The 21,211-nt window shown below is 45.0% G+C and overlaps 1 protein-coding gene across 11 annotated transcripts in view; it reads left to right on the forward strand.

Annotated features, from left to right (window-relative positions):
- Nucleotides 1-489: 489 nt before the first annotated feature.
- LOC118667020 overlaps nucleotides 490-21,211 on the forward strand; it is a 38,850-nt gene continuing 18,128 nt past the window's right edge. For 2 of the 11 annotated variants that reach the window (XM_036329550.1, XM_036329586.1), the window contains exons 1-5: nucleotides 494-786; nucleotides 6,196-6,248; nucleotides 9,767-9,832; nucleotides 17,879-17,958; nucleotides 18,874-19,003. In XM_036329550.1, coding sequence (XP_036185443.1) covers nucleotides 659-786; nucleotides 6,196-6,248; nucleotides 9,767-9,832; nucleotides 17,879-17,958; nucleotides 18,874-19,003 — 457 coding nt within the window. In that variant the 5' untranslated portion in view covers nucleotides 494-658. Of the gene's footprint in view, nucleotides 787-6,195; nucleotides 6,249-9,766; nucleotides 9,833-17,878; nucleotides 17,959-18,873; nucleotides 19,004-21,211 lie in introns of all 11 variants that reach the window. The other 9 variants (XM_036329567.1, XM_036329602.1, XM_036329594.1 and 6 more) reach the window with 9 other exon arrangements.

Here is a 21,211-nt window from a genome sequence, read left to right on the forward strand (position 1 = left end):
GCCCTTCTATAGCAGAACCTAAAGAAGTTGAGGCGGCTCGGTCAGACCGGGCAACGCGAGTAGAGCATTGCTGGGCGCAGGGCGTCGGAGGCCAAGTCCACCAGAGGCGCAGCGCAAAGGAGTCCAAGGCCGGTCTAGAAGCCCAAGTGTGCAAGGAGGACTGAAGAGTGCCCATCCCTGCGGGACTACAAGGACCAGCATGCATGGTGCCGCGGGGTCCAGCTCCGCTCTGGGACTCCGGCGCAACGGAGCCTGGGAAGTGAAGTCTCCGCGCAGCCCCAGTCGCTTCGGGAAGGCTGAAGGGAGGAGTAGTTAGTCCGCTCCATCGCACGCCGGTTCCCGGCCGGGCTCGGAGCCTCTAGCTGTCGCTCGGGGATTTCGCGGGCGGCGGGAGCAGGATGGCTCGCTGGAGTAAACTCCGGGGGGAGGAGGCGGCGGCGAGGGGATGGGGAGGCGGGGTCAGCGGAAGCCGCAGGTTGCTTCCTTCTCCTCGCGCTTCTCCCAGTGGGAGCGGTGGGAGGGGGAGGGCCGGGCCAAGGAAAGGTAGTGACACGTGTCAATCAATCCCCCTCCGGGGGGCGCGCGCTGCGGAGCTCGCGCCCCAGCCTCGCGCCTGCGCCGCTCGTATGTAAATGAGGGCGCGTGACGCGGGACGCAGATGGACCAGGGAAGAGAGGATGGACTCCGCCGCCGTTGCTCAGTGCGGGAGCCACCGGTGCGCGGCGGAGAGGAGAGTATTCCGGCGGGAACTCGACTCCTGGCGCCACCGCCTCATGCACTGTGTAGGTAAGAGAGACCCGGGCTGGGCCGCGGCTCCGCGCGGCGGCGTCCGCCGCGACCCGAGGAGTTTGGGGCTGAGGGGCTGAGTTGAATCTCCCGTTCGGGTCAGTTCAATGGGGGAGCGAGCTGGGAGCGGCGGCGGCGCGGCGGCCCGGGCTCGCCTTTTGTCTGGGGGCTCCCGGCCCGGCGCGGTCCGCGCTCCTTCCCCTTCGGAGCTGTTGGGCTCCCCGGGAACTGTTAGTTCGGACCCGCTCGCCCAGCCCCCGGGGGAACCGCTCGCTCGCGCCGTCCCCCAAACTCCTCGGCGCCTCTCGCCGCCCGGCGTCCGCCCGGTCTGGAGGGAGGAAGCGGCCCCGCGGTCGGCGTCCGGGCGGAGGGGAGCCGGCGGGAGAAAGGCGGGCTGGTCCGCGCCCCCACCGGGCGCACACACACCCCCTTCTCGCCGCCGGGGGCCGGGCCGGCCGCCGCCACCGAGTTCCAGAGGAGGGCATCCCGGGCGACCCCCCGCCCCGCGGCGCTCGCGGGGCCGGGACCTCGGGGGGCCGGCGGGGGGCTCGGGGCAGCGGGGGCGGCGCCCGAGGGGCGGGGGCGCCCTCCTCTGCCCTCGCGCTCGGCGGCGGCGCGGTGTGTGCCCCTTTAAGAAGGAGCCGCTGGAGCGCTGACGGTTGGGATTTGAAGTTCTTCCTCCCTCTTTGGAAGTCTGGACGGCGGGGAGCGGGGGGACTGTTGCCATAGAGATGACACCCGCACCCCCCTTCTCTGTGCGGACGCCCCGGCGACTCTGGTCCTCTTTCGCTGTCATGTGATGGACCCGTCCCCGCACTTACCCGCACGACACCCTCCCCGCCTCCCTCCCGCGTCCTGCTGACCGTCCGTCTTCCCAGTCGGTGGGGTCGGCGTCGTTCGTGCTGCTCAAACTTCTGGGCTCGGAGCTGTCATTCTGCAGGTTGCCGGGGGCGGCGGGAGGTGGCGGGACCTCCGGACCTTCGCCGCCGGCGCTCGCTTTTCTGTCCGAGTGGGACGTGTGCTGGGAGCTGTTCTCCCGCAGGTTGGTGTCCTGGGCAGGAAGGGGGCGACGCGGGGACAGGGACGAGGGGTGCTGTGCGCGTGTGTTTTGGAAGGGGATTTGGGGTGAGAGAGGAAGGGAAGAAGTGTGGGTAGTGGAAGCAGCTGGCTCGGTGGGCGATTAAATCTTGGCACCTGGAGTGGAGGCACTAACCTTCTCTTACTTGTTTCCATCTGTTCTTGCGCCACCTCGAGCCGCCCCCCACCCCCACCCCCACCCTCACCCCCACCCCCACCCCGGTTTGTTCGTTTAGCGTCTGGAGGAAGATCCTTCTTTTTGGCTAGTGAACAGGAGGTCGCAGTAGGATGAACTAGTACAACTTCAACTCAGAGGCGTGCACTGCAGAATACGATGGACATAGGAACTATTACTAGGTGCACTTTTATGTTTAAGCCACTTACTGTTTACCCTTATAAAATAGGTTTTGGTCTTATCTAAGGAGACATTCTGGAAAATAGCTTTGATGGAGTTCTCATAAGTGATTTTAGTTTAAAAAAGTGTAGGAAAACACACACGGTATTCTTTATATAAAATTTTAAAGGTAAGTGTTATTAGTGCTTCCAGAATACAAAATGGACCCGTTTTTATTGGAAAGATCTCTTCTGCCGATAACCTGTTTAGAAATTGGGTTCATTGAATTAGGATCAGGGTAACGGCATTGTAACACTGGCTGGAGACATTGTGCCAAGTTTTCCCCGAGGCACACAATGATTTTACGATGTTTTTGGTCAATTTTAAGTTTTTGAATCCTTTGAGGTTTTTATCCCCTCATCTTTTTGCTTATGTGGGTACATTAAGTATGCTCTGTATTTAAAAATATATGTGATTTTGAAAAATAGTCAAATTTTAATTAAATACAAAATTAATTGAATTTCATGGGAAAAAGGACTTTCTGCCTTACCTACTTGGGTACTGAAGTAGGATTGGGAAACATTGAAAATTGAGTTCATGCTGTTATGTCTAACATGCAATCTCTGTATTACATTTTTAATGTAATATATAATTATACCATATTAGAAAGGAAATGTTTAACTGGGCTCTAACTATATTGCGAATTTTCCCCCACAGTCCCAGCCTTAGTCAGGAGACCTAGTAAGACCCGTCTCATACTTTTGTTTTTGCATTGTTATTTTTATTTTATTTTTTTAATTTTTTAAATACATCTTTATTGATTTCAGAGAGGAAGGGAGAAGGAAAGAGAGATAGAAACATCAATGATGAGAGAGAATCATTGATTGGCTGCCTCCTGCACATCCCCCACTGGGGATAAAGCCCGCAACCCAGGCTTGTGCCCTTGGCTGGAATCGAACCTGGGACACTTCAGTCCGCAGGCTGACGCTCTATCCACTGAGCCAAACCAGCTAGGGCGCATTGTTATTTTTAAATAAACAATGAAACTCTCTTAAACAAGAAATTCACTTGTTGCTTGGGTTTTTGTTTTTTTCAGTACCCTATATGTGAAGCATCTATTCATAGTGTGAATTGGGATTACATGTAGTTTGTGTACTTATTTCAATTTATCTTTTGCTATTAATGTGCTTACATTCAATATTTCACGTTATAAACATTTGCAAACCGACATTCTTTTTCCTTTGCATGTTTGTATCTGTGTGTATATATATGTGTATATATAAATTTCCGTATTGCATATCCAGTGCTCTTACGACTTGAAATCGTTTTTATAAAATATGATCCTTTCTGCCATTGGGGGAGAAAATTTTTCAAAAGTGTTATTTTTAAATAAGGAAATTGTAAGCAATGTCTTAGGATTGTACCACAAGTTAGTATTAATCCAGTCGTAATGTTTTAAATCTCAATTCCTAGAATAAGTCTTTCATTTGATTCACTTATAACATATATAATATTCTACTTTTATGGGGGGAAAGTTCATCATCCTTGTAGTTAGCCAAGATGTACCAAAACACCACATTTCTGAATTCAGTTGAGTTAGCCACACTTGGAGTTGGAGAGGCTTCATTGATAGAGATTAAGATACTTCAATTGTGTGGCACAAGTACCCCAGGCATTTCAAAACAAATAGATGTTAATGAGGAATGGTATTATTATAGGTGCTTTTTAAGAAGACCTAGAATTTTTGAGCCAGGCAAAATAAGGAATGGAGAAGGAAAAGAAGGAGAAGCCTATAGAGGCAAAGAAAAAGGAATGAACAGAGTGTTTTGGGAATAGAGTTGAGACAGTTGAGACAGCCCTCTCTACCTTACTGGAGTAGAGGGTATACTAGTGGTAAAAGAAGCTATGTAAAGTGGAATAACCTTAAAATTTATTTTTTTAGTCTTTCATTTTTAAAAATAGTATTTCTTCTAATTTCTACCTGTACATATAGAAGTTGATTTCACCTATCAGGGAGGGGATTAAGATCATCTGATAAACTCTTTTATAAATCTCATATTTATATGAACACTAGTGGCCCGGTGCATGAAATTTGTGCACATTAAAAGGGGATTAATTAGAGGAAATATTTTAATATTGCTATTTGCCCTTTCTCTATAATAGAAGTGTCAGAGATGAAAGAAAATTAGTAAAATGTATATGAAAATCCTCCTCTTGTCAGAGTCTGGGGCACACTGCGGGACTCAGAGTCAAGTCCCTGCACACCCGCGGCGCCTTAAAATTGCGCGAGACCCAAACCCAGCCGGCCCCACCCTTGTCAAGCCCTGCTGGGAGTGGGCACAGCCTCAGGTCCCCCGTCAAGCCCCATTGGGCAGGACGCAGCCTCAGGTCTCCCAGCCCAGCGCTGAGTGGGGGGGTGCAGCCTCAGGTCCCCCGGTGTACACGGGGCAGGGAGCACAACCTCAGTTTCCCCAGCACACCCTCAGGTCCTCCGGTGCTGGGGCGGGGGGTGCAGCTTGAGGTCCCCAGGCCCGAGCCAGAGGGCGTGTCTTGAGGGCCCCTGGCCCAGTCCAGGGGACATGGCCTGAGGTCCCCTGTCAAGCCCCGCCAGGTGGGGGGCGCAGCCTCAGTCCCCTGACCTGGCACTGGGGTGGGGTGTGCGGCCGGAGGTTCCTCGGGCCAGGGCAAGGGGGTGCGCCTTGAGGTCCTCTGTCAAGCCCTGCATATCGGGGGGCACAGCCTTAGGCCCCCCCGGCCTGTTGCTGGGGCAGGGGCGCAGGCTCAGGTCCTCAGTCTGGGGCGCGGGTTGCAGCCTCAGCCCAGAACCGGGGCCAGGGGGCTGCACCCTGAGTTCCCCCTTCAAGCCCTGCCAGGCGAGGGGCACGGCCTCAGATCTCCTGGCCCGGAGCTGGGGTGGGGGTGTGTGGCCTGAGGTTCCTCAGCCTGGTGCCGGGGCCAGGGGAGCAGCCTGAGGTCCCCTGTCAAGCCCCACCAGTTGGGGGACGCAGCCTCAGGTCCTTGCTGATTGCTTGTTAAGGCTCTTTATGGGAACTCGGCCTCCACTGTGTGTGCTGCCATCTTGCGTTACTGAATCCCTGCCTCCCCTGTGGGCGCAGCCATCTTGACCATTATGGCATGACAGCAATTTGCATATCCCTTTATTAGATAAGATATCACATTTTCCTTATATTTGTCTCTTTATCCTTTTAGTCTCAAAAGCGTTTTTTCCCACATACAGTTTTTCTGTGTAGTCTGTATCATGATTTTGCTTTCAAATCATTGTTCTATCCGATACAAAAAGCTTTTTATTTTTGAGAATCGTGGAATTTTTATTATGCTATGAGCATGTAGACAGCTACAGTGGGCCCTTGACTTACAAATGTCCTGACTAACGAGTTTTTCGAGATATGAGCCATCTCTTGGCCAATTTTTTGCTTTGAGTTGTAAGTTAAAATTCGGGTTACGAACCAGCTTCAGATACCCCACCGCTAGTTGGCGCAGTGAATGTCACAGTGACCGCCACAAATTCAGCCCAGCATTCAATTCATTGTGATGGTGAAAATTGATTTGACATACGAGTAATTTGAGTTACGAGCTCCGTCATGGAACAAATTAAACTCATAAGTCAAGGCACCACTGTAATTACCTTTCTTTTTTTTTTAAGTAGAGCTAAATCGTTTTGTTTTTTTACTTTTTTTTCTTTATTGATTAAGGTATTACATATGGGTTCTTATCCTACTATTGTCCCCCCACCCCACCCCACCCCACCCCACCCCACTCATGCTCTCACCCCCCGGTGTCTATGTCCATTGGTTAGGTTTATATGCATGCATACAAGTCCTTTGGTTGATCTCTCCCCCTCTCCGCCCTCCCCTACCTTCCCTCTGAGGTTTGATGATGCTTCTCTGTCTCTGGATCTGTTTTTGTTCATCAGTTTATGTTGTTCATTGGATTCCACAAATGAGTGAAATCATGTGGTATTTATCTTTCTCTGACAGGCTCATTTCGCTTAGCATAATGCTCTCCAGTTCCATCCATGCTGTTGCAAATGGTAAGAATGCCTTCTTTTTTACAGCAGCATAGTATTCCATCGTGTAGATGTACCACAGTTTTTTAATCCATTCATCTGCTGATGGGCACTTAAGCTGTTTCCAAATCTTAGCTATGGTAAATTATGCTTCTATGAACATAGGGGTGCATATATCCTTTCTGATCGGTGTTTCTAGTTTCTTGGGATATATTCCTAGAAATGGGATAACTGGGTCAAATGGGAGTTCCATTTTTAGGTTTTTTGAGGAAACTCCATACTGTTCTCCACAGTGGCTGCACCAATCTGCATTCCCACCAGCAGTGCACAGGGGTTCCTTTTTCTCCACATCCTCGCCAGCACTTGTCATTTGTTGATTTTTTGATGATAGCCATTCTGACAGGTGTGAGATGGGACTGCATTGTCATTTTGATTTGCATCTCTCGGACGATTAGTGACTTTTAGCATGTTTTCATATGTCTAATTACCTTTCCCTATTAAATTTACTGATGACTTTGACACCTGAGTTTTAGTCTTCCATCTTTACTCTAAACCCTGACCATTATTCATGATTGACTTTAGTTTGCTTGTTTGTTTTTTTAAGGATGAACCCTTCAAGTCATCTACTGACCTTTAACTTTCTCTGCTGCAGAAACTATCCGTTATGCCTTTTCTTTAAAAAAAAAAAATTAGCAAGGTTTATTAACATATAATTTAGAGAATACAATTCTATGAGTTTTAACACACAAACAATTGGATAACCAATTTCTCAATAAACAAGATATAAAACAGTTCCATTATCCCTAAAAGTTGTTTTGTGATTCTTCATAGTTATTTCTTTCCCTACGTAACGTGGCACTAGCAACCATTGGTCTGCTCTGACTCTATAGTTTTGCTTTTCCCAGAGAATAAATAAGTGAAATCATTAGGTATATGCTTTTGAGTCTGGTTTTTTCATTTAACAATATGCATTTGATATATATCCATGTTGTTGCATGTATCAGTAGTTTGTTCCTTTGGCTATGTAGTATTCCATTATACCAGTTTGTTTTTTCATTCAATGGTTGAAGGACATTGGATTGTTTCCAGTTTGGAGTAAATATGACTGAAACTCTATGAATACTTGTGTATAGGTGTTTGTGTAAGTGTAGTTTCCATTTCTGTTTGGTAAATATTTAGGAGTGGGATTGTTTGATCATGTGGTAGTGCATGTTTAAATTACTAGAAATTGTCAAACTTTTCTAAAATGGTTGTGTCATTTTGCATTCCACCAGCAATTTATGAGAAATCCAATTTAGTAAACTTGTATAAGGTTAGGCTATATATTTTGTTCAATATACAATAGAATGACATCTTAAAATAGTTTGTTTGCATTGTTAATTTTTGGAGTCCATTGATCACAGCATAATAGAACTAGATTATCTTAGTAAAAGAAAGAGATTTGAGGCTTTTTCGCTCTGAGGTTTTACCCAGTAGGAAAGTCTTTTCGATAGTGTTCTTGAAAGTGTTCTCTGGTTCTAGTTCATTTACTTTTCTGCCTGGAATGTCCACTCATGAGAACTAGTACTGAATCATTTCACAAAGATTTTATTAAGTGCATATTTCCTAAGTTCCATGATAACTACTTTGTCAAATCTAAGACATCATAAGTTACTAGGGGCCCAGTGCACAAGTTCATGCACCTGAAAGGAACTGTGGACCATGAGGCTGTGGTAGGCACAGGGGTGGGTCTCAGCCCATCCTCTGTGCCCCCGCCCAGCCCCTCCTGCCGTGGCCCCCGGTCACCTGTCTGCCCACAGCCCCACTCCCACCGCCACCACTCCCACACGCTGATGGCACTGGCCCTGGTCATACCTGCTGAAGGCACTAAGCAGTTGGGGCCGGCTCCAGCAGCAGGTGCAAATGGCAGCTGCTGGCCTGATCACCCCTCAGGAGCAGGGGGAGGTGGAGAAGCCGTGAGGGACGATTGGTGCCGGCAGCTGCCAGTCACTACTGCTGATGGCACCGAGCGATCGGGACCTGCGCTGGGTGCTGGCAGTGGTTGTGAGCAGCAGCTCTGGCGCCAGTCATGGGTACAAGCGCCGGGCGGGACCACAGAGCATGGGAGTAAAGAATTTTCAGTAACCACCAGAGGCTCACCCTCTGCCTTAGTCTGGCGCCCCTACTCACCTGCTCCACCATCCCGCTGCAGCTGACAGCCACCTGTTCTGCACACACCCCCTGGTGTCATAGGGACCGGTTGTTCCGCCATTTGGTCTATTTGCATATTAGCCTTTTATTATATAGGATAAGATGTATCATTTCTTCATGTTCTATGTCACTTTTTTTTGTTTTGTTACTCTGACACATCGACTTGAATATGCATCTTGATTATAGAGATGTTAACATGTCTTTTTAAAGCGTGATTTATGGAACATTTCTAGAGTAGTATTTCTGCATTTTTACAATTTAGGACTATCACTGAGAAAATATCCTTTATCTTTCATTTTTCAGATCTATCATTCTACTTTAATATTTTCCCTCCCTAATTTAAGCATTCTTTAAGTAGCTCCTTTTCTTAATTTCCCAGTTATTTTGCCATTCTGGTCATTTTCCTTTGGATGCCTTGTAGTTTATAAAAAAACTGCTTAAAATTTAATATAATACAGATTTCAAAAAGAAAATTGCAAAATCTTAAAATTAGTATATCCAGAAAGTAGGACACTATGTAAGTTCGTGAACGAGGTTTTTAACTTGACAAGATTTTCAATAATTTTTTAAAATAGTCCATACCCATGAATAAATTATTTTCATGATTTTTACAAGTAGGTTAACATTTTATACCTTATATTTTTTTTAATCCTCACCCGAGGATATGTTTGTTGATTTTAGAGAGGGGTAAGGGAAGGGGGGGGAAACAGGGGGGAACATCGATGTGAAAGAGAAACATCACTTGATTGCCTCCTGTAGGCGCCCCTACAGGGATCAAACCCACAGCCTAGTTATGTGTCCCAACCTGGAATTGAACTGCAGCCTTTTTGGTGCCCTGGATGATGTTACTACCAACTGAGCCACCTGGCCGGGGCCATCATACTTTTCATAGCAAGAATTTCTCTCCACTGGCACTCATTTACTCATTTTGGTAATTGAGGTTCAAGATGCTACTTTTTATAAACTAAAATAGGTTGTTAACAAATATAAACAGAATTATACATCTTTTCTAGTTATTTTTCTCCTCTCGACAAAATTATTACAAAAGAAATCTGCCCAGAATAATTTAACCTGGGAATATTTCTAAATGACAAAAATGTTTACCTGTTTTAGTAGTGAACATTTACATTTGAATGTTTCTTTATAATCATGTAATTTCTGATAGTTATTATATGACTGTTTATTATGTTATGTATTTCCTAGTTCAAATTAATTCAACTAAAGGAAAAATGACACCTTATAGTATGTTAAGTTTATAATTTGCTGATTCCTATAGAGTTTATGGTTTTTTGTTATTGTAAAATTAAGCTTTCTTTCATAGTTAATATTCTTTTCTTTCTTTAATAACACAGGTTTTGAGAGTATTTTAGAAGGGCTTTATGGACCACGGCTACGAAGACACCTCAGTTTATTTGAAGGTAACGTTTTATTTCAAAATTTTAACCTTCTGTCCCATTTAACAAATGAGAAATGGATGTTCTACACTAACTTTATACTAAACATGAATTTGTGTTTTGTTTAATTAAAAATATTTTAAATGAATACATAAGTGATCCAAATATTCCTATTATTACATAATATTATAATCTTTAAAAATTTTAGATACTGATTCAAAATTGTAAATGAAGTTTGTTTTGGCTCAGTGGTAAAATTTGATTTTTGTCATTTTATACATTACATTCCCTGACTTATTCTTAAAGAGGACTTAAAAGGATTCAGTTGCCTGTTGCTTATGATACAGGCATTCTAGAACTTAGATTGTCACTCTGAGAAATCCTGCCACATATGTGTTCAGAGTTTTCTATTTATGTGTAGCCTCCTCTATTTATTATAGCCCACCCTTCCAAATATTGTTGCATAAATCCTGGTATAAGATTTTGATCTGTATTATAATTGCTGTGGTAGCATAGTTTAGCTGTTTTACTGCTTGCTTGGAAACCTAGAGCACTAGGAGAGAACATTTTTGTAGGCATGCGAAAGTTTATAGTACAGTTCATTTACAAAATGGGTAATGCTAGAATAGATTTTCTAGTTTGATTTTGATTGAATTATTTCTGTATCTTGTCACTTTTCAATGCTAACTCTTTTACCTTCTGCCCTACTCTGGTACCTTTCTTTCTGTTAAGACCAAAGTCCTATCTAGTAGACTTAAAGGCCCTTCCCTCTGTGTATGTAAGTCTGTTGAGTTGAGGTAGTTACAGTGATAGTTGGTGTAGTCAAAAGTTTTCTGCTCATTCTTTGTTAATGTTGAGGAGGATGATTGAGCTATGAATCATAGAGCTGACAGTATCTATGCAAGATCATTTGTCCCAACCACCCATCTTCAATCAGATGAATGATATCCATGCAGAACATGACAATAAGGATCAAGATTCCAAAATATTCCCATTCCAATATTTTATCATTCTTATGGCTAAGATCTTTATCTTCTTATCTTTTAAACTTTCAACATCTCTCACTGTGTCATAGCTTAACACTGAATTAAATATTTTTACCTGTTATAAGCAAAACTGACTATAGTTTCACCTTTTTTTTCTGAGCTTATAAATAAAGGAAAAATCTAAGAAATAAGAGTTTAACCTATGCTTGGTATTTCTCCAGCCTGCTGTTTTTCATTCATGTCAGAAGGCAGCATTATACTTAATTGCTTTCTGATAACCCAAAGTCCAGCTTGTGATTTTTAGCCTCTTGCTTTCATTTATTTACATATATAGTTCTGAATATATGTATGAATTTATGTTCCTTCAGAAATTAGTTATTACACAAAGGACAGAATGTTCTAAGGAAATAAATACATGTATTGTGTTTTTTGACGATTATTTCTTTTGTGTACAAATAACACATGTTCATTTTAGGAAATTAGAATATATAAATGAGCCCAAAAGTAAAAAATCAGTCCATGACCCACAGATAACCTTTAACATTTTTATAATTAAGTTTAAATGTAGGTGTGATGCCGGGAGCCGGTCCATGCTTACTGTTTCAAGGGACCTGGCATATATGGCATACTGTTTTTAATATGTTTGCTCACCTTCTTGGCACTATGTGTTTTAACCAAGGTCTCTGAGAAAGGTTGTTTCCCCAGGTAGGGATTTTCCCCTGAAGTTAGGGAGGGAATAAAACCTCTTAACTAGTGCCAGGTGGGTAATTAATCACTTTAACTATGAACAGTCATGCTTAAGCTACATAATCTTTACTCCCTGGAATGGAGATAAGAAACGCCCTAACCTTTGTAATAGAGATTGATAGGATTGAATCATCTGGTATAAATACAGATGTAATAAGACAGCAAGAGACAGAACTTAGAATACGGAACCAAGAGAGCCAGAACTTAGAACACAGAACTTAGAACACAGAACTTAGATTGAGAGAACATGGCAAAAGATCCTGGACTGAACCTGACTACAGAAATTGGCAAGAGAACCTGACTAGAACCTGGTGACTGAACCTGGCTGGAGAACCTGGACTGAACCTGGCTGGAGAACTTGGACAGAACCTGGCTGGAGAACCTAGCGAGGGAACATGGCTACAGAACCTGGCTGGAGAACCTGGACTGAACCTGGCTGGAGAACTTGGACAGAACCTGGCAGGAGATCCTAAGCAGAACCTCTCTGGAGATCCAGATCAGAACTTCGCTGGAGATCCAGACCAGAACTTGGCTGGAGATCCTGGCTAGAGATCCTGGCTAGGCTGCTGATCAACTGAACGCTGTCTGTGTGTCATTCCTTCTTCGCCGACTCCATCCACACCTTTGGGGACCCCTGGACCTGCTGGGGTTGGACCCCGGCAGTGTGATAGTACAGGAGTTAAAATAGACTGGTAATTCTACCTTGTTAATAGCTTTTGCATGATGTTTGTAGTTTATTATTTCACTTTTTTTTTCATTTGATCCACAAATAAGTTAAGTAATGGTGGGATCCTTATTTTATAGGTGTGGAAATTTAAAAAAACAAAACTTTACGGCTTGACTATTTACAGCTAGTAAGTTCAAGTCCTAGATTTTCATAGACTTCAAACACAGTTTTCTTTCCTTTATTCTGTACTGGATCTTATGTTCCTATTTGCTGCCTTTTCCAAGTTCAGATAAATAGCAGGAATATTTCTGGACCACTGCCAAAAATCAAGGGAAGCTATCACTACACTTTATATTCCAAAAATTATATTGTCTTCTATGTATTATCTTCAAATGTGTGTTTGGATTGATGCAAGAGTATTGTAAGGGCTGATTCTAACTAAATTTTGCTCATAATCACTTCAAAAACAGATAAGTCTATTTTCTGTCTAGTTTACCAGAAACATGTTAAACTTCATTATGTATTCAAAAGTATGAGAGTAAATTACTGTGGTACACCAGTGCTTTTCAAATTAGTCCTAGTGTAACTGCCTCAGATTGATAATGGTTGCTTTATGGTTTGAGGCTCTTCATATGAAGTTATTTGGAAAAAGAAATTGGCAGGTGGCGGGGGCTGGGGGGCAGTTCTTTTACAGGGAGTAAGTTTCAAAAATCACTGTCTGTACTAAGTATAGTTGGGAGGACAATGTTATATCTTCAGAAAACCTTTCATCACAAAATGTTCGTTTCCCACAAATATTCTATATTATAGTAATCTAATCTAATAAAAGACAAACATGGTAATTAACCGTAACCTCCGACAGGCTTCACATTGGCTAATCAGGGCGATATGCAAATTAACTGCCCAGAAAGATGGCGGTTAACCACCAAAAAAGATGGCAGCACACATAGGCGCAATGCTGGGAGGCAAACTGGGAAGGACGGAAGAAGCTGCCTGCTGCTGACGGTTATTGGAAACCAAGGCGGCAGGCAAGAACCGGGCAGCCTTTGCCCGGCCCCCCAAGCATAAATGGAGAAGCGGGGGCCTTTGCCCCGCCCCTCAGGCATGATCGGAGAAGTGGAAAAGCCGGGGCCTTTGTCGGGCCCCCCCAGGCATGATCGGAGAAGCGGGGGCCTTTGCCCGGCCCCCAAGGCATGATCAGAGAAGCAGGGGCTTTGGCCCGGCCCCCGAGGTGTGATCGGAGAAGCAGGGGCTTTGGCCCCGCCCCCAGGTGTGATCGGAGAACTGGGGCGCTTTGCCCCGCCCCCCAGCATGATCGGAGAAGTGGGGGCCTTTGTCCGGCCCCCCAGGCGTGATCGGAGAAGGGGGGGGCCTTTGACCGGCCCCTCAGGCGTCATCGGAGAAGAGGGGGACTTTGCCCGGCCCCTAGGCAGGATTGGAGAACCGGGGGGGCTTTGTCCCGCCTCCCAGGCGTGATCGGAGAACCGGGGGGCTTTGCCCCGTCCCCCAGGCAGGATCGGAGAACCGGGGGGCTTTGCCCCGTCCCCCAGGCATGATTGGAGAACCGGGGGGCTTTGCCCGGCCCCCCAGGGTGATTGGAGAAGCGGGGGCCTTTGCCTGGCTCCCCAGCCATGATCAGAGAAGCGGGGGCCTTTGCCCGGCCCCCCAGGTGTGATCGGAGAAGCTGGGCGGGGCAGGGAAGAGGCAGCACTGACACCTAAGTAGATTGCAAGGACCTTTTAAACTGTGCGGGTAAAACCCCGTGAGACCAGGTCCTGATGCCCACATAGATTGAACTGCAAACCCCCTGAGACCAGGTCCTAGCTGCCACATAGATCGCGAGCACCTTGCAAACTGCACTGGTAAAACCCCATGAAAATAGGTCCTGACTACCAGGTAGATCGCGAGCACCTTTCAAATGCAAACGCCATGAGAACGGGTCCTGGCTGCCATGTAGATTGGGAGCACCTTGCAAACTGCATGGGTAAAACCCCATGAGAATGGGTCCTGACCACCAGGTAGGTAGCGAACATCTGTCAAACTGCAAACCCCATGAGAACAAGTCCTGGCTACCACCTAGATCGCGAGCACCTTTCAAATGCAAACCCCATGAGACCAGGTCCTGACTGCCACGTAGATCGCAAGCACCTTTCAAACTGCAAAGCCCATGAGACCGGGTCCTGGCCGCCATGTAGACCTCGAGCACCTTTCAATCTGCAAACCCCATGAGAACAGGTCCTGACCGCCAGGTAGATCGCGAGCACCTTGCATACTGCACGGGTAAAACCCCATGAGAACGGTCACATTTGTAATACCTTAACTAATAATAAAAAAATAATAAAAATAAATAAATAAATAAAAAAACAAACAAACAAACAAAAAAAACCCCATGAGAACGGGTCCTGACCACCAGGTAGATCGCGAGCACCTTTCAAACTGCAAACCCCATGAGAATGGGTCCTGACTGCCAGGTAGATCCTGAGCACCTTTCAAATGCAAACCCCATGAGACCGGGTCCTGGCCCCCACGTAGATCGAGAGCACCTTGCATACTGCACGGGTAAAACCCCATGAGACCAGATCCTGACCGCCCACGTAGATCAAACTGCAAACCCCCTGAAACCGGGTCCTAGCCACTACGTAGAAAACTCCATAAGACCGGGTTCTAGCCACCACTATGTGGGTAAAACCCATGAGACTGGGTCCTGGCCTCTATGTGTGCTGCCACATAGATCTTGGGGGGCCAGCAGCTGCCTCTTCCCTGCCTCCCTCCTCGTGTCCCACGCCGGTGATCAGAGAAGTACCTGTATTTTTTTTCAAAGTACCTGTATTTTTAATAATTTCTTGACAATGTAAAAGAATTTTACATTATGACCCAAGGGTGGTGGGGTGAGGAGAAGGAGCAGCAGAAAAATCCAACAAACAAAAAGGGAAACAGAAATGCATGGTGGAAGGGATTTGAAGGGTGGGTAGGGGCATTGCCCAACTAAAATGCAATTGGTTTGTTACTGAGTACTATTCATGGGAAGACAGCATCCTGACTCCTTCTCTATACAGAATATTGGGAGTAAATATGATGCATCCAGGTGGGAATATGATTGGGGGTTGGAAGACAGACAGGGAAAGAAGTCATAAATAGACACTAAGAGAGTTACTGGCTTGCTGGATGCAAATACTGAGTCTCCAATAGTGATAGAATAAAAAAGTGGGGGATATCTCTGGAAGATTCAAGAGATAGGGGGCAACTCTTCTGTGGTTTTGACTTGCCCAGCAGATTTCCACATACACACATGTACACGCCTATGTTTGCATGCACACACATATACACATAACCGACTGACCTCCCTGGAAGCACAGAAGAAGAAGCCGCCCACCTTTGGTCCTGGCGCCAGCACCTGCGGCTGGCTGCAGCCCAGGAGACGGACAAGCCACCCACCTGAGGTCCCAGGCTGCAGCCACCCAGAGAAGCTGCCAGCCCTGTGGTCCAAGGCACCAGCGCATGTGGCCAGGGAAATAGGTTCCCTCTTCTCTGACTGCAGTCATTACTTCAATATTCCCTTTCTGAATTTCTCTCCTGTGCTGCAACCCAACTCCACTTTTCATCAGAAGGATATGGAACAGAGAGAGCAGTGTTAAAAGCTTACATTTTTAAGCCGGTAAGGTTGGTACTTAAACATATACATGGAAAACTAGAGTCTTCCTTAAGGTCACAAAGGCTCCAAAGGACAAGGACAGCGCATGACCTATTACATCCAGCAATCCATATAGGGACTGAAAACTTTGCAATGATGACAATTACTGAAGATATGAATCAACTAAAATAGTTGACAGGGACAATTCTTCCATCTTTGAAAATATCTACATCAAATCTGTTTAAATAGATTTGCATCTGCATAACATAACACATTCTGACAAGACCACCACCACCACCACCAATGTGGTCAGTGTTGTGCCAATAAATGTTTAATAACTGAGGGACACCACCCCTCCCCGAGTGCACAAATTTTTGTGCACTGGGCTACTAGTCCTATATATTAAAAGAGAAACATGCAAATTAACAGCCCCTCTGCTATGCTCAAGCCACGCCCACAACCCAATCAGGAGCAAGTATGCAAATTAACCCAACTAAGATGGCGGCGGCCACAGAGCTGGAACGAGGAGGAGGCTTGGGTTGCCCCCGGCGATGGAGGAAGCCAAGCTTCCCACCAGCCCTGGCCAGCCCTCACCTCCACTCAAGGCCACAAAGTTTCAATTATAGAAGATAAATAAATGCCAGGGGGGGAAAAAAGGAGAGGCTGGGAGCTTGAGTCGCCGGGAGGCATGGCCAGCCTGAAAACAGCCATCAGCCCCTCACCCAGGCTGGCCACACCCCCATGGGGTGAGGGTCCCCACTGAGGGGCTTGGCCAGCCTGCAAACAGCCATCAGCCCCCTAGCCAGGCTGGCCAGGCACCCCAGTGGGGACCCCCACCCTGAAGGGGGTGTGGCCAGCCTGAAAATGGTCCCCAGTCCCTCACCCAGGCTGGCCAGGCACCCCAGCGGGAACCCAACCCTGATCTGGGACACCCTTCAGGGCAAACCAGCCAGCCCTCCACCCGTGCACTAGGCCTCTATCCTATATAATAAAGTTATATAGGATAATAGTAATTATCCTATATAATAATATGCAAATTGACCCTAACAGCAGAACGACTGGGAATGACTGGTCACTATGACACACGCTGACTACCAGCGGCAGATGCTTAATGCAGGAACTGCCCCCTGGTGGTCAGTGCACTCCCACAGTGGGAGCTCTGCTTAGCCACAAGCCAGGCTTGTGGCGGGAGCCTCTCCCACCTCCTCAGCAGTGCTAAGGATGTCCGACTGCAGCTTAGGCCTGCTCCCCGCTGGCAAGTGGACATCCCCCGAGGGCTCCTGGGCTGCCAGAGGGATGTCTGATTGGCAGCTTAAGCCATCAGGTGGACATCCCCCGAGGGGTCCCAGACTGCAAGAGGGCACAGGCCGGGCTGAGGGACCCCCCCCCCCCACCCCTCCAGTGCACAAATTTTTGTGCACTGGGCCTCCAGTTGAATTATAAAGGACCATTCTTCTGGGGGGGGGGGGAAAGTCATGTTGTGTGTTGAATAATATAACTTGTTTACCTGGTTTTTGCTCTAACTCTTGCAACAAGCCTTTAAACAATGTAATAAAAATCTGGTCTGACTTTTTAGCTGTGGATTTCTACTTTTATCTTGGACAGCATTCCATGTTCTCAAATCTTTGGGCTTTTCTGGTGCTTTATTCCATTTCTGTTTTTTATGTTGTCTTTCATAATATGCAGAATTTATTCCTTTCCCCCATATTTCTTTGTTCTGATTTATTTCATAGTGAAAATAAAAAATTAATAGGCAGTGATAAATTGAATCTTGCAGAGGCTATATGAACCTTATTGCTAGAAAATTAATTTATAACCGGCTCATTGTTCTTGCTACTTTATCCCCTAATAGTGCAAAAATACTCTCCTTACAGCCTTCTCTGTTTATTTCTTTCTAGATGTCACCAGTTTAATTTAGGTGTTTTCCCCTTACTGTTAGTAGCTAGTTTTTTTACATGAGCCATTGCTCTGGAGAGTGGTATTTTTATTTATTTTAATAAAGTTAGTGTATTTAATGAATATTTTTCCCTCTTTTAAAGACTGTGAGCCAGAAGAACTGACTGACTGGTCTATGGATGAAAAATGTTCACTTTGTAACCTACAAAGAGAAGCAGTCAGTGTAAGTTTCAGTGCTATGAAATTATTTCTAAACTATTTGCACAATTGTAACACAATTTTTAAACTTAATTTGTTTTGAAACTTTGTGACTTATAGTAGAATATAAATACTTGATTTTTGGTAATGAGAAGAAAATTAAAGTCTCATGTTAGAAGTCTAACATTTAGCTTATCTAGTAGGTGAAAATCCCAAACTACTCATCTTTCTTGCTTATTTCACATTTCTTTCTCATAGCTCCCTAACTCATGAAATCAGTTCAGATCTGTTTGTATTTTCATAGACAAGGCTGATGATCTTGGAGGCCTGGTTTGGTCTGAGACCATCCTACAGGCTGATTTCTCAGGAATCAGTAGTTGGAGGATAATGTGGTACTACATTTTAACTTTCTTCTTTCTCTTGAAGTCTTTTGGGTATCGTAATCATCTCCTGTGTAAATTATTAAAATATTAGTGTCTACTCTAAACAGGGTATAAACTAGACAAGCAGCAGCATCTTGTATGGTTGGATCTTAATTCTTTACGTACTGTTGTGAGAGGGCTGAGAGGAAATGAGAACTCAAGAACCTGTACCTATTTTGGTCAGATTAGTAGGTAAACATAACTGCTTTGTTGTTAAAATTCTCATTGCTGGCATGTTATATAGTGAAATTATTCAGCAATATATCTTATCTGCTCTTCCCTCTTTTTTGATTATAGTTTTGCTAAAAAATAAGGCTAAGTTGGCCCTCTGTTAGAGCTAAATTTCTTTTTTCCTGACTCCTGTTTCAAATTTAATATTCTCTATACAATTTGACATATTTAAAAGATAGAACAAATGAGCATTTAGAGAGTTAAATTTTTGCCATTTTTAATGGAATCCCACAGTTAAAAAGTGATTTTTTTAATGTTGGTGTTTTTTTATATATATATAATTTTAGGATTGTATACCATCTCTTGATTCTTCACAGTCAACACCAACAGAGGAACTATCATCTCAGGGCCAGTTCAACACTGAAAAGATTGAATGCCAAGCAGAAAATTACCTAAATGCACTCTTTCAAAAGAAAGGTAATGTTGGTACACATTTTTTATGCTTCTGGTGTTCCTTATTTTGTTGCTGTTTTCAAGACTTCAGATGTTCTTTCATGTTTAATAAGTGATAGATATATTACATTGCAAAACTATCTTTAGAATAAATTAAGCATTTATCAGCTGTTTCTTTGGTAGCTTGAGTATGCTTACTTGACATTAAAATGTCAGTATTCTTTTTAATCCCTGTTTATCTAAACTATATATAGTGGGGCCTTGACTTACGAGTGTCCCGACTAACGAGTTTTTCGAGATACGAGCTGTCTCTTGGCCGATTTTTTGCTTTGAGTTGCGAGCTAAAATTCGGGTTACAAGCCAGCTTCAGATACCCCACCGCTAGTTGGCGCAGCGAACGTCACAGTGAACGCCACAACATCAGCCCAGCATCACGTGTCTCACTCGTTCACTTTAAGCGGTTAGCTCTTAGTTGAAGCATCAGTGTTGTGCTCGCATTTGTGCTTGCAGTTATTTTGCAAAACTTCGTTTTTTCAACCATGGATCTGAAGAAAGTAAGTGCGAAGGACAGTGCTGAGAAGAAGAAGCGGATGATGTGCATTGAATTAAAGAAAGAAATTATCGAAAAACATGACCAAGGTGTGCGTGTAATCGACTTGGCGAAGCAGTACGAGCGCAGCACTTCTACAATCTGCACCATACTGAAGCAAAAGGAGTCGATACAGGCTATAACTCCAGCCAAGGGCGTTAAAATAATTTCTAAACAGCGGACATCTATCCATGAAAATATGGAGAAGCTGCTAATGGTGTGGTTAACGGAGAAGCAGCTCGCAGGAGATACCGTGACGAAGGCTATTATCTGCAAGAAGGCGCGAGCTATTTACGCTGATTTGCTGCAGCAGACCCCAGGCACGTCAGTGGACGAGGCATCAGGCGAGCCATTTAAAGCCAGTCGGGGCTGGTTCGAAAATTTTAAAAAGAGGACTGGCATTCACTCCGTTGTCAGACATGGTGAGGCAGCGAGCGCGGATATAAAGGAAGGTGACATCAAGGAGCTCATCGAGGAGCACTCTGAGGAACTGACAACGCAGGAGCTAAAGGAGCTACAGACGCAGCAGCACACGGAGGTTTTGCAGGAAATAGATGACACGGAGGAGGAGGAGGAGGAGGAGGAGGAGGTTATCTCTATAAGTGAGATAAAGGAAATGTTGGGAATGTGGGAGAAACTTTCAGACTATTCAAAAGAAACACCCAGAAAAAATTGTAACTGGGCGTGCTATGGAGCTATTTAATGACACTTGCCTAACTCATTTCAGAAATATTCTGAAAGGGAGGATGAAACAGATCTCATTGGACAGGTTTTTATTGAAAACTCCTGTAGATGAAAGTGATGAAAGCGTGGCGAAAAGGGTAAAAATCAGCAAATAAGATTCAGTTATTCAGTTCAGCCTTTCTCCTCCAACTCCATCAGCATCTTTAAGTTGTTTGATCTCCAAGGTAAATGCTGTACGTTAAATTTAATAAAACAAGTTTATTGCACTACATTCTATTCAGTATTGTGTTTTTATACAATATTCGTTATTTTTAAATACATTTTTCTTATTTAAAAACATTTAACAAAACATTTGCGGTGTTTTTTGGGTGTCCAGAACGGATTAATGGCATTTCAATTCATTGTAATAGTGAAAATTGATTTGACATACGAGTAATTTGAGTTACGAGCTCTGTCACAGAACGAATTAAACTCGTAAGTCAAGGCCCCACTGTAAACCAAATGAGTCTTGTTTCATTTGTTACTTTACTTGCTACACATTATCAGGCAGAAGTAGCTTTACATCTTCGTTACCTGGGGAAAATATAGAAATATAGAATCTTCCATTTTTTGTTCTTGGCCATTTCTACAGTAGTAGAGTGTCTTAATTTTCACCACATAGTAAGTCATGGTGTAGAGCAGTGGTCGGCAAACCGCGGCTCGCGAGCCACATGCGGCTCTTTAGCCCCGTGAGTGTGGCTCTTCCACAAAACACCACGTGTGGCGTGCACGTACAGTGCGATTGAAACTTCGTGGCCCATGCGCAGAAGTTGTTTTTCGGCCTGGGCGAGTCTATTTTGAAGAAGTGGCGTTAGAAGAAGTGGGGGGTGTCGGTCAGTCGGCGGGTGGGCGAGGGGAGACGCAGCTCAGGCGGGCCGTGGGATACGCTGCATGGGGGAGGCGCGCGCAATTCATGCATG

Source organism: Myotis myotis, unplaced genomic scaffold, assembly GCF_014108235.1.
Source record: "Myotis myotis isolate mMyoMyo1 unplaced genomic scaffold, mMyoMyo1.p scaffold_m19_p_1, whole genome shotgun sequence".
Classification (NCBI taxonomy): domain Eukaryota; kingdom Metazoa; phylum Chordata; class Mammalia; order Chiroptera; family Vespertilionidae; genus Myotis; species Myotis myotis.